The 18183-nt window shown below is 39.3% G+C and overlaps 1 protein-coding gene and 1 pseudogene across 1 annotated transcript in view; one reads left to right on the forward strand and one right to left on the reverse strand.

Annotated features, from left to right (window-relative positions):
• DYNC1LI1 (dynein cytoplasmic 1 light intermediate chain 1) overlaps positions 1-9233 on the reverse strand; it is a 29920-nt gene extending 20687 nt beyond the window's left edge. The window contains 2 exon segments of the mRNA XM_006905721.3: positions 8705-8778; positions 8990-9233. Of these exon segments, the coding sequence (XP_006905783.1) occupies positions 8705-8778; positions 8990-9135 (220 nt within the window). The 5' untranslated portion in view covers positions 9136-9233.
• Positions 9234-9609: 376 nt separating this feature from the next.
• On the forward strand, positions 9610-15753 carry LOC102882858 (annotated as a pseudogene).
• The last annotated feature ends 2430 nt before the right edge of the window (positions 15754-18183 follow it).

The following is an 18183-nucleotide window of genomic DNA, read 5'->3' on the forward strand; positions in this document are numbered from 1 at the left end:
GAAGTAAACTAATATCTGCAATTTACTCTCAAATGCCTTTAAATAAACGGTCACATAGTGGGACATGTGATAAAGCAAATATAGTTAAATGTAAATGGTAGAATCTAGGTTTATGTGCAAGTATTAACTAAAATTCCTTCAACTTTCTATATGTCTGGAACTTTCCTAAGATGTCAGAAAAAACCCTTCAAGGTCTTTCTGCTGCTCTTGCAGTACAGGACAAACTGTAAAGGCCACGGTTCTTTACAAAAGCCCCCTTGCCTTTCCTGCCCATCTCTCCCCATGTCCCACAGCCCCCATACTAGACTCCAGTCATTCCCAACTTTTTCCAGTGCAGCAGAGAAGCATTCCCCTCTCCCAACTCTAAATCTTCACACATGCTGTCACTTTTTTCTGGAATATTCTTCTCTTCTCACCACAGCAGGGAGAACCCTAGCTTATCCTTTCAGTCTCAATTTAGTTCCCTCTAGGAAGCTTTGATTTCACAAGTCTGGTTAAGCGCGCTTCTTTGTATTCCCAACAGCACACCATACTCTTAAGACACTTCAGCGCTGTGTCAGCTTATTTGTTTCCTTCAGCAGACTGTAAGTGTATCATGTCTGTCCCTTCATTCAACAATATTCTTTGGGCAAGTTCTCTTAACAGTAAGCAGGATATAAAGTCCTTGCTTTTTAAGTGCTTAGAGACAAGACATTAGCCTATTCTTAACAGACACTGTCCCTGCTTGCTCACCAGAAACAGAAACCATGTTGTCTTAGTTTTTCAGACTGCTACGACAAAAATATGTACCACAGGATGGGTGGCTTTTAAATAAGACATTTATTTCTCAACAGTTCTGGAGTCTGGAAGTCCAAGATCAAGGTACTGGCAGATTTGGTGTCTAGAGAGGGCTCACTTCCTGGTTCAAAGACAGCCATCTTATCACTGTGTCCTCCCTCACTTGGCAGAAGGCAGTAAGCTCGCTGGTGTCTCTTTCATAAGGGTCCTAACCCCATTCATGAGGGTTTGACCTCATGACCTAATCATCTACCAAAGACCCACCTCCTAATGCCATTAAGCTGAAGGTTAGGATTTCAATATATCAATTTTGGGGGTACACATTCATTCTACAGCACCCATCCGATATATGGAAGATCCTTAACCAAAATCCTTATCTTTAAAAACAACCACAGTCTCTATTTTCATAACTATACCTCATCTGTAACTGCCTTTCCCAGGCCTTCACCACAATCTATTAAAGCAATTCATTGTTCATATTTATAAAACTCAATGGCTGCCTCTCATCAATAACAGATTAATTAATAGTGTAACCTCATAATACATACCTCCTTCACTAAACTTTTAGGAAAACTTTCTAGTCATTGGACTGAGCAGTGGATACTCAGCTGATCTGCCATAGCCAAGCTGAATGACATTGGAAGATAAGATGAAGGAATTCATCTACGTAACCTATGTAAACTCTAAGAAAGCTTTACCTTCAGTTCTGTGGCCTTAAACTGGCAGTGAAACAGACACACCAGCTTTTAAGTGTGCTAGTCAAGTAGTTAATAATTTGTAAACATACTTATATATAAGTAGAGAGTTTCTGTTTAAACAGACTAAGATGAAAGTCCTTCTATAAAGAACACTTTAGTGATGGTATTAAAATTATTCTCTATATTTTATCTACATTTGTACTTCTATATTAAATTTTCTTAAAGAGGACATACCTTTAAGAACTCTGCCTTCCTTTTCTCCATCTTTTCTGTTGTTATGGAAGGCTAAAGTACTGTACTTTTCTTGCTTTGCACAGGTTTGTGTGCCTGATACCTGCATTCTACGCAGAGCTTTGATTCACATTTCCACACCTCTGTTGGATACATTATAGTTCACAGCATAATGATAATCAGAACGGAGAGAATTCTAACCACCATATTCCTTTATCCAAAGTAGATATCGACATTGTGAAGTTGACATTTTTGATTTGGCCTTGCATGATGTAAAATAAATTAGCCTATTTCATCTGAAAGCTCTGGTGATAAGAGCCATGAGGGGTCTTCATTGGAACTACTTTTTGGCTCAGACCTCCTGCATGGCCTTCTATAGGTTATCTGGATCACCCAGGCAGGGTGGGGGCTTTTGATCTGCTCCCTATCTCACAAGAAGCATCTCTTCCCTTGCCTCTGCAGGCAAGGCAGGGGGAGACTGTTAACCAGCTGCAGTATCTGCACCCTGTGGTTGTAGATAAACATTTATGCACGGCTGTTCAAGACTATATCTCTCCAATGTTAAGGAGTACCTAAACAGCAGAAAGTTAAACAAACCCAATTTTTGAATCCTAGCTCAGTTGTGTAACTTGGGGCTCAAAACCCACTTCTTGAAAACAATGAACATGCTACATAATAAAGCACCAACCAGAACAGCCAGGTAACAGGCATAATACATATGTTCCCATCCCATTGGTTGGCCAAAGCCCTACCTTTGAATATCATCATTCAGCAATTTACATTATATTATAAAATTTAAGAACTTATCCTTTATCATTTCCCTCACTCCTGCAGACCAACAATGAAAACCATTAGTTTAATTTAATATTTATGAAGTCCAATAAATGTTAATCCCAATGGTCATTAAAGGTTCCTATGCTCTAGAAGGTCAACATCATACTAAAGCAATAGTTCTTAATCAACAAATATGGTATATATTCTACAATTAAACTGCCTTTATAGTAAGATGCCAATTTTTAACCTACCTACCAGACAGGGGAAGATTAAAATGAATAATCCTTTGTATTGGTAATGGTTCTAGACAAACAAGTATTCTCACATACTGATGGTAGGAATGTAAAATGGTACAACTTTCCTAGAAAACTGTTTGGTAATATATGGAAAGGCTTAAAAGATATATACTTCTGACTCAACAATTCAACTTCTAGGAATTTATCCCAAAGATAATACTGGACAAGTGGAAAATGAGGTATAATAATAATCTGTTTGCCAATCAATTCTTATTATGGTATAGCCATATATTATCCAGTCACTGAAAGGGAGAAAACCATATCTATTACTATGAAAAAAACAAAACAAAACAAAAACCCTCTGATTAAAAAAAAACAAAAAACAAAAAAAAAACTGATTTAAAAATAGTATATAGGGTGTGAGCCTATTTTGTTTAAAAAACAAATACAGAAATAGAAAAAATGAACACTGGTTTTCACACGTTTTCATTTTCTTTGTCAATTTTTTTCTCTCTCTCTGGCAAGAAACATGTAATGCTTTTATAATTTAAAAGTGTTTTCCAATTTCAAGAGGAAAGTATTTTAGACATAATTTTAGTTCTCTTAATCCCATGAAGTATGAAAGAATCTCAACAAGTCAGGAGATTGTAATGTGCCCACAATCCCCCAGTTTCAACAGGCAGGAAGGGCTGACTCCCAGACATGGTACCTCTAGATACCAACTCCAGCAAATTTGAGCTGCCTGGGTCCTTTTCACCAGGTTTTAGCTTCTGTAGCAAGTTCCTTAGTGCACAGTCCACAGTGTTCTCCTCCTCACCCTACTTAGCAAAATTTTACTGATACCTTTTTCCATAAAATCTCATGTGACCTTTTTACCGATTATTTCATACTGACACATTTGATTTTTACTATAGGAGTTTATAAGCTCCTAGAGGTCTGGGACTGAATCTTAGCCCTGTTTTCCCTAGATGACTGAGCAAAGTATTTTATACACAGCACATTCAGATAAGTGTTTGATGAACAAATGAATAAAGAGAAAAACTGTGAGGACTTTCTAACAGCCACTGCCCTGACTTTGCAAATAAAATAAGGCCCAAAAAGGTTAATTCATGGTCACTCACTTATTAAAAGTCTCATGCTGAGCTTGAGTCCTTTCTTTTTCCTAGCTCAAGGCTCTTCTCAGTTTTACATTATCAAAGTGCTTTTGCTGACATTCTCTCTCACGTGGACTTCACGTCAGCTGAATTACCACTCTACCAGCCTACATCTGTGGTTCTTCCAGCTGTTTCTGACAAAAGCACTGGGAAAAATACATGAACTTCTCTTCATACTTTTTAAACCTATATTCGGACTACACCTCTAGCTGGAATAACAATGATACTTTAAGTAAAAGCTGGTCATCATTCATCCAACACTTATTTATTGAGTACCGATTATGTAGCATCTGTGCTTATTGATAAAATCAATGCCCATAATAAGTTAAAGAGGGGGTCCACAAACTTTAGCCCACAGGCCAAATCAAGTCTGCTGCCGGTTTTTGTAAATAAAGTTTTATTAAACACTGTCCCACCCATTCACTTATGTACTGTGTATTGTTTATGGCTGTTTGGGGGCTACGAGAGCAGAGCCGAGTAGTTACAACAGAGACCATATGGCTCAAAATGCCTAAATTATTTAGAATCTGGCCTTTTACATAATAGGTCAATAACCCTGACCATCATAAAATACCAATGTGCCACTAGACTCTCAAAACATTTTATATTTGGTATATTTTCAGTAGTAGTAACATATAACATGCAGTAAATAATTTTGTTAATTCTTTGAAAATTACCAATCCAATATCATATATGTGATAACATTCTATTCCTGGCATCTCTAACCAATCATGCCAGAAAACTGCATTAACATACTTCAACTGATAAAATCTGTTTCTCACAAGTCATGTAACTTTGATGGTCTTTAATCTCAGCTTCTCACAAGATTAATAGTTTCAGACTGAACAATCTCATTATTTTCGGAGTCAGCCTGCACATGGAAAACCATCTACTTCCTTGAGAAGTCATTTCTCTAAACAGATCTCTAGTTCCCCTGTGTATATCTTGAGGTTTCCTACTTGCAATAATTCAGGCATAACAGTAGCTAGTTTTGTTCCTGAATAAGAAAGAAGGCTGTTTCAAACATATTTCCTTATGATGCTCAGCATTATGTGGGATTTTTTTGGCTGTACACTATCCTGGACTAGTGCCTTCAGGGAAAATAGAGACTCTAAATTTCTTCCCTGGGTGAACTCAGCCCACATCTAAAAGGAAATACTTTATTAATTTAAACCCAATTACGATATGTCTTCAAAACATTTCTTTAAAAATATTTAATAACTCACAAGCTTTAGAATTTAAAAAAATTATAGACTGCCAGATCAGACAAGACTTTGGTGATCACTAAATCCAAATATCTTAATTTACAGATGAGAAAAATGAGGCTTATAAGACTTAGCAAAGAGCCAACTAGCTTTCATTAATTCATACCTCAAATAAGAAAGTTATACTGATGTCCTATCTATAAGCCAGGCACTGTACTGGGGGCCACGTTTACATAAGTATCTTAGTAGACAATTAATTACTCTAAATCGATGAGTTCTGTAATGAAACAGATACATTAGGAGAATCAGATAAAATTTCTTAATAATTGCTAAATACCTTCTTAATTTTCCTACTAAGAAAGCTTTTTTCCTCTAGGCAGACAGTCCAGTGGACAGGTTAAGAATACTGACTCTGGGGCCAGGCTGTACAATTTAGAATTCTAACATTGACTCTTTCTGGCTGTGTAACCCTACAGCAATTTACTTAACAGCTCTGTGTCCGTTTCCTGATGTTTAAGGGATAAATGCAGTACATAAACGATCTTACAATGGCTGGTACATGTAAATTTTCTATAAATATTAGTTGTTCTTGTTATTATTATTCTTAGGAGTTTTCTTATCGAAACATGGGAAAGTAACCAAGATATAGAGAAAGTGCCCTTAAAAGCAGCTATTCAAATATCACTGTAGTAAAAATTGATTAAATATAAAGCTTAAGAAAAAAAATAGTTCCTAAAGGAACAATCCATGAGTTAAATCCTATTTAAAATACACAAACGCGCGCACGCGCACACACACACACACATACACACACACAAACATGCACAAGAAGTTTTTGCCTTTAATATTAAAAACCTTTGCTGAAGCTCATTCTCAAACTGTTTCAAGAAAGAGAATGGGTAAACACTAATGTCATAGTGTTTCTGGGTTTCATGAAAGTTCAGGCCTAAGCAGATAAATGATTACTTAAACACAGAATTCTAGGATGTAGCTTTTTAAGAGACACCACTAACAAGTATTTGGATTTTATTTTAAAATAATTACTAGTACTTTCACTCAAAGGTAGCTTTTTAAAAAAAATTATGCAGTAGGAAGAGTACACGGCATTTTCCCTCTTACAGGAACTTCTATCAAGTTGGAAGAACATGCCAGAGTCACAGAACACAGCATCTTTATAGCTGCGTGACCCTGAAAAACTCACTTATAAGGTCTAAAAAATTTATCTCATCCAAAAATTGGTGCTAGCATCTATCTCCTACATTTGGGTGACGGGAGGGGGAAGAGGAGGTAAACTAAGATTTATATGAAAATGCTTTGAGAGTGGCTGACACATTGCTAGTCCTGGCCCTTTTCTCCCGTAGGCAATGGGTGGGGAAGACATGCAGCAAGCTAAGGTTAAACTGCAATTTGTGTCTGAGGTATATTAAGCTGTGATCATTCCTATTCTAGGTTATTTCTGGAAATGTAAAACCTTGTTAAAGTCTCATATTTGTTTTTTTTTTAAATATGGAACTCCAGAGATTACCATAATTCATGAAAGGCATATTAAGGCTAAGCATCCTCCTGCCTAGCAGCTTCAAACTCATAACAAAGAAAACCACAATCTCTATTTATATATTTATTCCCTCAACCAGCACAGACTGAATGCTGCCATAATACGTGATGGTTAGATATCCTTAAGAAATATTTAGACCTTTCTGGAAAATTAATCCTATTTATGCAATCAGTATAAAAATCTGTTATTTGCTTCTTCCAAAGCTAAAAAGGACTTTGATGAAAATTCCAACAGTACTCATATAAAAAACTTTAATTTCAAGCTCATGTAACTTGATACTACATGGAGCTTTATGAATATTAAGCTCATAAAAAAGGAAATTTAATCTATTTTACTATGGAGGGATGGAAGATCCTGGGGCCTCATGGTAGGTACACTGTCACGTGAACGGACCCAGTGTCAAAGCAGGTTAAAAAAAAAGCATGGTGCAACCTTAGTGCAAATTAGATACATCGAGAAATTAACAAAACTGTCACTTTTATTTCACTAGAAATAGAACCACCTAATATTTAATGCACAGGAATAATTGAGAGGAATTTATAAAATAAAAACAAAATTAAGGAATCTTATCTTTACAATGGCAATTCCTGAAAAGCCTTAACTTGGAGTAATTAAAATATAATTCATTTCAATAAGGTCACATTGTCTTGTCCATTTTAGTATAGTAATTAATACTAATTTGTTTAAATTAATAAATTTCAAAGATTTTCTAAAATTTTTTTGCTTTTGGATCCTAATCTATCTTTGCCCTATAAGTATCACTTACATAGGCGCTAATTCAATTTTTAAAGAGAGTTCTGATCAAATATTTTCTAATCCAGTTAAGACAAATCCATCATAAAAAAGTCACTATGGTGTTATCACTTTACAAACATCTCATTCAGTCCTCCCCATAATTCTAGAAGCTAGGCATTATTATTTCTATAATATAATAGATGTCAAGGAATTTGCTCAAGATCATCAAGCTAGTATGTGATAGAGCCACGACTGAATCCAGGTTAATCTGCAGTAGGTACTTTCAATCACATTAAAAACAAAGGTATAAAAGTATTTTCAAGTAGCTCCATGTGACTTTAAAGAATGGCACGAATCACATTTAGATTGGCAGCAGTTCATGAAAAATAAGTAATTTGTTTTTACCTAAACATGCCTATTAAAAGCAGATCTTGTCAAGTAGATTTGACTTTTTCTTTCTTATGCTTACATGTACATAACAAAAATAGTCGAGACACAAATGCCAAAGTTTTAAAATTTAACCATCATCGTATAAGCCAAACTGCAACATCTCACATTTAAAGAATAAAAAAACTTCTGTAAATGCCTCCGGAGCTAAGCCCACAAAAATTATGAACCTGTGAATTGTTCTCCCTTGCTGTCCTCTACTCTCATTCCTAGAATCAATTAACAAAATGTATAACTTCCAGAGAGCAGAGGGGATATAGATCAGGAGAACTGAGACACTGGACCATTCTCCTCATTACATACATTAGGCCGAAGGGGCTTAACTAGGAAGGTATCCTACTGCCCTTTACAAATTTCAGAATATGTGACAGTTAAAAAGGCAGCTGCAACACGAGCCCTTTGTACGCAAAAAAGCCGAATCAAATAAAAACATTTATCACGACTACCAGGTCTCATTTCTAGATTCTCTGTCAATTATACAAAGAGTCGGCTATTAAATATTAATGGCATACCATTTGCACTAGAGCTCTCGCGAAAAGCCTCCTGCTACCAATTTTTGTTATGAAAGAAAAATCGTCCTTATTTTCTAAGTAAACCCCAAGCCACTAGAATCCCTCAGATGGGCTATCGAATTCTGTCCTTGCCAGGGGAGGCTGTCAGGTCCTCCCCACATCCAGCGGAGGAGAAAGGGCTCTGGGAAGGGCGGGTCCCTGCAGGTCCTGGGGCAGGGATCCCGGTTCCCCGTCTCGCCCAGCTGTCAGCGACAGGTCAGAAGGCGGGGCGGGGTCAGGGCCCTCAGTCCGCACAAAGCGAGCGGGCGAGCCGGCAGGCGGACCCGGACCCCGGCGGGAGTGGAGGCCAGGCGGGGCGGGGCGAGGCAGGGGACACTTACCCAACAGCAGTACGTTCTTCCCCGCGGGGAGCTTGGAGCGCGAGCGGGTGGAGACCTCGCTGAGGATGCAGGACCTAACGGGGAGCAAGGCGCACGCTGAGGCCGGGGGCCAGGGACCGGGGCCGCAGCGCGGGAGGGATGGACATGGCTTCGGCGCGCCTGGGCGGGGGCTGCCGAAAACCCGGTGGCCTGGGCCCGGCGCCGAGCTCCGGCGGGCACGGGATCCCGAGGCGTCCGCAGGGCCGGGAGTGCCTGCGGGGATCTAGGGAGGGATGGGGTCGTTACCAAAGGTTCTGCCCGTCCTCGTCGTCGCCTGCTGCAGCGCCGCCGTTGCCCGACGTTAGCTCGTTGGCCAAGGGGCCGCCCGTGTAAGTCGAAACTAATCCCGGCGGAGAGGAGCCGAAGGAGCTGACTCGCCCCACGGCCGCCATCTTGGTCGGGAATCACACCACTCCCGGCAAAGCTGAATGAGCGAGGCGGCGGCGGCAGCAGCAGCGGGAACCCGGATATGGAGCGTTCGGCGCACGGGAGCGGGGCGGGGTCTGCGGGGGCGTAGCCCCGGGCCCTGCAGGGACTGACGGAGGGAGAGAGGAGGAACTGCGCGTGCGCCACAGGCTGGCGGGCGCGGATGGGGTGCGCTTGCGCCGGCGGCATGGTAGGCCGATGTGCTGCAACCCCAGTTCTGTAGCGCTCAGCGTGTTGAATCGCTTCCCACTGCTCCACCCACAGCCTTGGGCTGCAGCAGGGCGGGTTGGGGTGTGTCAAGTGAAGAGTGCTCCCTCCCACTCTTCTGTCGGGTCCGCATACCCCGCAGCCGGCTGGGAATTCTTGCACTGTCATTGCAATCCCACCGTTCAGTCTGAGCGCCGGTCTCCCGCCTACAACGGCGCTTCACAGGCGCCTAGATGGAAATAGACATCTCCGTTGCAAAAGAGGCCGTTGTGCATCCCGGTCTGCAGTGTTACTGTAGCCCCCGATTTCTGGGCTTGCGTTTTGCATTCTCAGGTGGCGACGTGTTTCTCAAATCTTTGTCCCACATCAGAGGCAGGTTCTCCCACTCCTTAAGCTGCTGCGTGAGAAAAAGGTGTTGATGTGGCTTGCTTTAATGCTCTGGACTTTTGTATGAGATGCTCCGAATGAGATTTGAAAAGGCCCACTAGGTGAGTCATCCATCCAATCAACAGACATATATTCAACACTTAAGATGGCAGGTGCAGTGGGTACTGGGATACACAAATGGAGGTTATTTTATAACCTAAAATAACCCCTTTGCTGTCAGAACGTTATTGGTTAAGTATGTTTGAATGTCTGAGCTCAATGTCCAGAAAGCTGACGGTTTTAAGTCTCTATCTTATTACACCTTGCAAGAGCAGTTGCTTAAAATGGTCTGGCTTTTGTCCATTATGGCAATCATCTCTTATCTGAACCTCGCTTGCTCATATGTGATGTCATTAACGCTGTCAGGCTAGTGAGAAAATCCACAGCTAAAGACTTTGCTATACATTAACATTGCGGTTAGAAGCCTAAAAGGCTTTGGAGACTGGTAAATCTGAATTTAGACTCAGCTCTATCAGTTTACTGGCTATGTAACCTTAGGCAATTTCGTTAACCTCTCTGAGTCTCACTTAACTTATAGATAAGATGGGGATAAAAGGACATAGAATTGTTATGAAGATTAAATGAGATGATTCAGGTAAGATGGCTTAGAACAGGGACGGACACATCTTAAGTGTTCGATACATGTTTATTATTAATAGCTGATGTTTTCCTTTAGCTTTCAAACCATTAATATCTGACCAACCCCTGGACTTGATGGGCGCAAAGAAATCATGCAGCTAAAACGCTTCATTTTTTTTTTTTGTATGATTAGGAAAGGTGGCAGAACCTTGTCTTGGGATCCCAGACTTTCTATGTTGACAAGCAGGACAGGGACTTCCAGAGGAATCTAGGACTTTAAATCACTACTGTAAAGGAGAACTTATATACTGCATTTGGTCCCTCCAAGAGTTGATTGACTCTCTGTACTTTGTCCCTTCAGTCATCTTTTTTCATCTTTTTTCCTCAGCATTTTTTCCTTAGTTTTGTTTATATACAGAGTTGTCAGTTCCATATAATATTCACTTAGTCTGGGAAGTATTAATTTTATAATAGGATCAGGCTTCCAATGCCTCATCACTTCTAGGTGCCTAACTACCCGTTTACATTGAGGTCAAAGTTGTATTCCTTGTGGTTTTATAATATCTCTATCCAGCATTATTTCATTAAGATTGCTGACAAGAGTGGTCATTTATGAGTGCCTACTATGTGCCAGGCACTCTACGTGGTGTGATTTGCAATACCCATACTTTGTAAGGGTTCTGAAATTAAGTAATTTATCCCAGGTCTCATGCTCAGAGGTAGAAACTGAGATTTTAACTTTCCACTGTATTAAAAGGCCCAGGTTAAATCAAATTAGAATAAAAGTTTTGGTAGCTTTAGATGCTGTTAAGATAAATACTTTCTATGGCAATCTCTGCATAACAAAAATAGAGAATATGTATTATAAGGACATCTATAAAAGGAAAGAATTTAGCAGTTCCTTGAAATTTTTGTTGCATAAATGCCGTTTACAGTTGAGCTATTTTCCTGTTATTGTTACCTTTCTTACTGGCTCAACTTTTTGTTAAAACTAAAATTAACTGTCTGGTTTTCATTTCCTTAGATTTTTATTTCCTTAACTCTAATTCAGTCTCAAATTTTTATCCCAGTTGTGTAAAATTCCTCATTAGATAGTCTAACAGTTTCATCTTCAAGACGTCTTTAAGAACTTTCTAGCCTGTGCCAACTTAAATCGGTGGTTCTGTATACCTAATACACAGGTGTCATCTTGGGATCTCCTTTCATGTTGTTCCCTTTGCCTCATTCCTCTGTCGTCCGTTTCTTTTTTTCTTATTTAGCAGAGAAGTTCCTCCAATAGTTTTATGAGAAAAGGTATTGGCCATATTTTTAGAGACCTGCATATCCAGGCAAGGTCTAGCCGGAAAAAAAAAAAAAAATGGCATTATTAAGGGGATTCTAGATGAAAACTTATTGAAGGAACTATTTATAATGGTGTGAACATTGTATGGAGCTCACAACAGCAGGAAGATTTAGGCCTGAAGGGGAAAGAGGAAGGAATGTTTACTAGAATCCAAAGAGAGCTGCAGCTATAGGAAAGAGTTGCCCAACAAGATCTGTGGCTTTCAGTGAAGGAACACAGGACTGACCTCTTTCCTTCTGTCCCCTGATATCTTGCTAGTGTCTCACATTGGCCAAACCCAACCAGAAGCCAGAGGGCAAAAGAACTCAAGTGAAAGAGTCCATGCAGGTCTACCTCCCTGAGCAGAAAGGCTAGAGAAGGGTGTAGAGTGGATCTGAAGAGGCAAACAGATGATATCAGTACACCTTGTATGTCTGAACGTGCATTTAGTCTATATTCATTTAGTTATAGTGTGGGTGGGTATAGAATTCTTATGTTGCAAAGTATCTTCCCGTAGGTTTTTAAAGGCCTTACTCTACCCCTTGTCTCCTGTATTTTAGTGTTGCCAATGACAAATCCAAAGCCATTCTGATTCCTAATCCTTTGTTGTGTGTGTATGTGGGTTTTTTTTTCCTCCTTGGAGGCCTTCAGGACTTCCACAGATTTCCACTAACACATTTACCCCCATTTCAGTATCTGTGCTTTCATACCAATTATCCTGCCAATTATCATAGAATAATCCATACTCTTAACATTAAAGCAATCTCTCCACTTACGCACTAGATTTTATCTCCTCTCCTCAACTCAAAAGATATTGCTCCAACAATTCTTCCCCCCTTTTCTCTAATCATTTATTGATCTCCACTGGATCATTTCCATTAGCATAAAAATATGCTATTAATTCTCCTATCTTCAAAAAAAAGAAATTTCCCTTAACCCTACTCCTTCCCCAGCTACTGCTACATTTCTTTCCTCCTTTTAACAGCAAAGCTCTTGAAAATAGTTGTCTTTATTGGCTATCTTCAATACCTCTTCCCCCTTGCCTTCAGTCAGACTTTTACCCCTATGACTCCACAGGTTCTGCTCTAATCCTTGTCATCAGTGACCTCTTTGTTGCTAAATTTAATGATAAATTCTCCATCCTTGTCTTTCTTCACCTATCAGCAGCACATGATATAGTTAATCAGGTCTGGATATCCTTTACATGATTTCCTTGTCACCATGTTGTCTTTTATTTATTTATTTTTTTACCCCTGCCTCACTAGCTGCTTCTTCGCAGTCTACTTCACCATTTCCTCATTTTTCCTGAACAATTAAAGTTGGAGGACTCCAGAGCTCAGTCTTTGTTCCTCTTCTCTATCTATACTTACTCCCTTGGTGATCTCATCCAGTTCTATCAAATTCCATCCATATGATAAAAACTCCCAAATTTATCTCTCTTGCAAAGAGCTCCATTTGGAAATCCAGATTAATAAATCCAGCCGCTAATTCCATATTTCCACAGGGATGTCTAATAGCACACCTCAAACTCAGGGTGCTTCGCAATGAACTGACTTTTCCCTGCAAAAGCTGCTCTACTCACGGCCTTTCCCACTAGGTGGCAACTCATGGGTTGCCTAAGTCTTTCTTCTTGACTTCTCTATTTCTCTCATACCCCACATTGAATCCATTGGGAATCCTGTGTCTACCTTCAAAATATACCCACAATCCAACTTTTTATCATTCATCCACTGGTACCACCTTGGCCTGAGCTGTCTTTCCTAAATTACTGTAAAAGGCACTTCAACATGGCAACCAGAAGAATTTTTTTAAAGTATAAGCCAGATCATGTCACTCTTCTACCTAAAACCTACAGTGGCTCCTCTTTTTAATCAGTAAAAAGCCAAATTCTTACAAAGACCCACAAGGCTGTACAGTATCTGGCTTCACTGCCTCTCTGAACTTTTCTGCTCCACTCTCTCCCTCAATTTCTCCCATCCAGCCTCACTGGTCTCACCGCTGTTTCTTAAACATATTGTGTATCCCTTTGTTTTAGCTGTTTGCTGTTCCTTGAAGGCAGTAAGGAACTGTCCAAGCCAATATCTTTTTCCAGATAGCCACTTGGCTAACTCCCTCTCCTCCTGCAATGTCTTGGCTCAGTTCCCAGCTTCTCCATGAGGTCTATCCCGACCACCCTATTTAATACTACCACTTGAAGCTTCATCCCTAGAATTCCAGATTCTTTTTGCTTGCCTTATTATTTCCTGTAATATTTATTATCTTCTAACATAGTATACAATTATTTATTAGAACTTAAGCTCTGTGAAGTCCTCACTAATGTACTCCAAGCACTTTGTGCCTGGGACATAGCAGACATTCAGTAATGTTTTGTTAAAGGTATGAATGAATGAACAGATTTACTTCTTATCACCAGGGTTCTAAAACTTCAGAATGATGATGATGGTGATGATGATGAAGATGATTGTGTGTGTGTGTGGTGTGTGTGTGTGTGTGTGTTTTAAGAGAAGAAATGGGTACAAAAAAATTCTTCACTCCAACACCTGAAAGCAGGAGCTCTTGTTTACAATATTTTAACTATTTTTTGAAATAAATCCTTCTAAAATGTATTACTCATTCTCCTGCTACTTTAATACATTATAAGAATACAGATTTATCTTAATGGAGGCTCTGGGCTTCCTTGGGTTCATCAGTAATAATCCCCAGTTGTTATATGGAGAAGTGGTTAGATCTGATTAGGATGCTCCCGGGGCAGGGGTACCCCAAAGGTCTTTTTCAGCTTTGTTTCTAATTCAGCTGAGCCTTGGGGCCTGGAAGTGGGAAATGGAACACTAGGCAGAAGAAAGACAGCCCTTCCCCTCTCCAGCTTTCCATCTCCTGGGAGTTATACATCTCTCTCAGTTGACCATCATCCTCTGCTTACTCATGAGCTTCATGAAGGCCACAGTTGGGTATTTCTTTATCTGAAGAAAAGCAATCATTTGGCAGGTGCAAGAGCTCTGCAGAAAACTGGTTTAGGAGGAGAATCTTCTGTAGGGCTGAGGTGGGGAATACAGGCCACTTCCCTTTTCTGTTGGGGATGCCTCCCTCTGTTTGAGAACTGGGACAAGGCAGCCACCCTTCGAGCTGCTTCCTGTTGTACCAGTTCCCACAGGCTGCCTCCAACAGATTTTCAAATAAGATTTACTTCACCCACTGTGCCAAATGCTGGCAATCATAGTTGATATAAATGCCCACTGAAAAACCAAAACCAAAAGAAAAAGGAAATAAGGAGATGAGTGGACCATTAACATTTGACTTTATGAGTAAATAATAAAATGGTGTAGGAAAGAACTTCAGAGGTTAAACAGCTCTCTCTCATACATGATACATTGAATTGTGTGTGTGGCGGGGGCCAGCACTAACATCCTTGACATTTGAGATAAAACTGTAAGGTTAGGATTGGCAGAGTCCTTGCTTACAATGTCTCCCCACAGGAGATCCAGGGATCCAATTAGAGAGAAAACAGACTCTCAGTGTTCCCTATAGTCCTGTTTATCTTATTCTAAGTGCCTCCTTAGAATGAATGAAATGATAGATATCTAATTTCAGTCGCTACTCCCTTTAATTACAGACCTAATCTCTCTCCTACTCCTCATCTAGAATTTTGATCAAGCGAGCCCTTACAGAACTTCATTTTCTTAGATAGGGGGAAAAAAGGCATTTCCTCAGCAACACCAGCAGCCAGGAAGAACGTGGGTCCAAATCCAGCATCATCGCAAAGCTGGAGATGGTCATGAATATGATCATCAACATCTTTGCCAGGTACTTGGGTATCCAGGGCCACAAGCAGATGCTGACTAAGGGGAAGCTGAAGGTACTTGTGGAGAAAGAGCTCCCGGCTTCCTGCAGAGTGGAAAGGACAAGAATATTGCAGACAGGCTGCTGAAGGACCTGGACACTAGCGGAGATTCCAAGGTCGACTTCAGTGCTTATGGCTGTACTCACAACTGCCTGTCACAAGTACTTTGAGCAGGCAGGACTCAACTTATGCCCTGCAGACCCGGATTCCTGAAGTGGGCACAGGGAGCAGGTCCCTGGCTTCTAGAAAGTCCTTGGTGGCAGCTCTTTCTCTGGGCTGAGCAAGCTGATGGCCCTCTAATTAATATGATGCTTGTGAAGAGAGAGAGAGAGAGAGAGAGAGAGAGAGAGAGAGAGAGAGAGAGAGATTGAGAGAGAGAGAAAAGACATACCTGGCAGAAGAAAGCAACAGGCTTTTTTTGGTACATTTTTTCCCCCTTCCTAGAAAACACTAGAAAAAGAATCTCTTCTATTTGTAGGTCTAAAATGAAATCCACTCCCGGGCTTCTTAAAAAAATCAATACCTGTGTATGCATATGTGTTTGTGTGTAAGCATACTTTGGGATTAAATTTTACAAAGAAAAAAGATTTATTTGCTTAGAAATGTATCATTGAAAAATAGTCCCTCCTGAATATTTTTTAAATTCCTGGATGAGGTAATAATTAGAATTGTCTTTTCATTTCAGACTGAGCTTCTCATCACACTATAATTCATTCCTGGAAAATAGGTGATGAATGAAAGGGTAACAACCTATAAATCAATTCACATTCACAGCTTAAGTAGACAACCAGTGAAATGCACAGGGAAAACAGAGAGACTATCTTTAGGCTAGAAGACTATTTATTCCTTATCTAAGTGTTTTAATTATCTACTTACACATTTTTAAATACAGAGTAAATAGGATTTTTAGAATGCTTAGTGTCATCATTGTTTTAATCTGTTCTTTACCACTGAAAAGAAAGAAAAGGATTCACTGGTTAATGTATTGTTAGCTGAATATTTATTACATATATTTATGGAGGATCTTATTTCCTTGTAATCAAATACAAGTTCAAGTCCATTACCTTTTTTAAAAAAAATAGTGATTTTAATGCAGCTTTCTTCTTAGATTTCCAGTGTTAAACTCTGCCACCCTCCTTACTTCCTAAAAGAGACAATGTCCAATAACTGATTTTATAGATTGAGATCTGCCAACACTCGGTCATAAAGGTCATTAAGATTTCTGCTTTTGGGTCTCTGTGTGAGGCAAAATGGAAAAAATATGAAATTTCTTGGTACTTTTAGAAGTGTACTGTCTTTTGTAGCTGCAGGTGATTTAATATTTATAACAATTTAGTCTACTTTAGACTTAATTACAGTTTCTTACTGCTTTTACCTAAAGTAAGCCTAGAATTATAAACTATTATATTCTGCACCAACAGAAACATTACGTATGTTTCTTTTTTACTCTCACATATGAAAGAGGACGAAGGAGTTATCCAGTGGGAAATTTCTTATAAGCAAAACAAATCAGTTATTTTATACCGTGTAAAATTAAAGAGTTGTTTATTTGAAGGTGTATAAGGAGATTCTAATGATCCTAAACCTTTTACTACATAAGGTTAGAGTAGCCAGGTAATGTAAAAGTGAAACCGAGAAGCAAAATGTCCTTTCTGATCCTTCCTCAATACATCTCAGGATTGTTTTGAGGAGTCGAGCTCCTATTTCAGTTCACCCTTTGATAAGTGAGGACTAGCCAGAAAACCTGATATAATTTTCACCCTGATATATTTTTATTTGGCTACACTGGTTCTAAGAAGTATATTGGCTATATGATCTCTTGGGTTAAAATTTTGTTTTAAATAGCAGCAATATGTTAAGTCTGACATTTGAGACTCTGTCCACATTATCAAAAATAAGTATTGGATTAAACAGTGTTAATGATCAATTGAGTGATATAGACAGCTAATTTGCTTTATTTAGATGAAATAAAATGTTTGGATTTAGTGTTTGGAGTGAGGTACCTAGGGTAATGGGTCCAGAATCAGACCAATCTGAGTTCAAATCTAGACTCTGCCACTTATTAACTTTGTGACCTTAGAGTTATTTAACTGGAGCCTAAGTTAGTTTCTTCAGCTCTTAAGAGAGTTATGAGGAGTAAATAAACAAATAAAATCTGATATATAGTAAGGACTCAATAAATGTTAGCAGAAAGGTTTATTGTTATTCCTATTTGAGATAAATTTATAAAATGTTTAGTATAGCAAGGTTTCTCAGTGTTTAAATGCTTTAAATGTACACATAAATTCCATGGGTCCTTGTTAAAATGCTGATTCTAATTTAGTAGGACTGGAGATGGGGCATCTCTAAAGCTTCCAGGTGTGTTTTCATACTGCTGGACCACACACCAAGGTTATGAAGTAGAAAAATACAGGCTTTGGATTTATCCACCCGTGGACTGAAATCCTGGCTCCAATCCATGTTAGCGACATGACCTTGGCAAGGTCAAGCTTCCTCAACTCTAAGATAGAGATAATAATATTTATTCCTAATCAAATCAATTTTTGTTCAATAAATAGTGTACTCAAACAGTACCTGACATATTGTGGGTGCTTAACAAATCTAAGTTCAGTTTCCCTAAAAGAAATGATTTACTGGTCCATC

This window comes from Pteropus alecto, unplaced genomic scaffold, assembly GCF_000325575.1.
Source record: "Pteropus alecto unplaced genomic scaffold, ASM32557v1 scaffold10, whole genome shotgun sequence".
Classification (NCBI taxonomy): domain Eukaryota; kingdom Metazoa; phylum Chordata; class Mammalia; order Chiroptera; family Pteropodidae; genus Pteropus; species Pteropus alecto.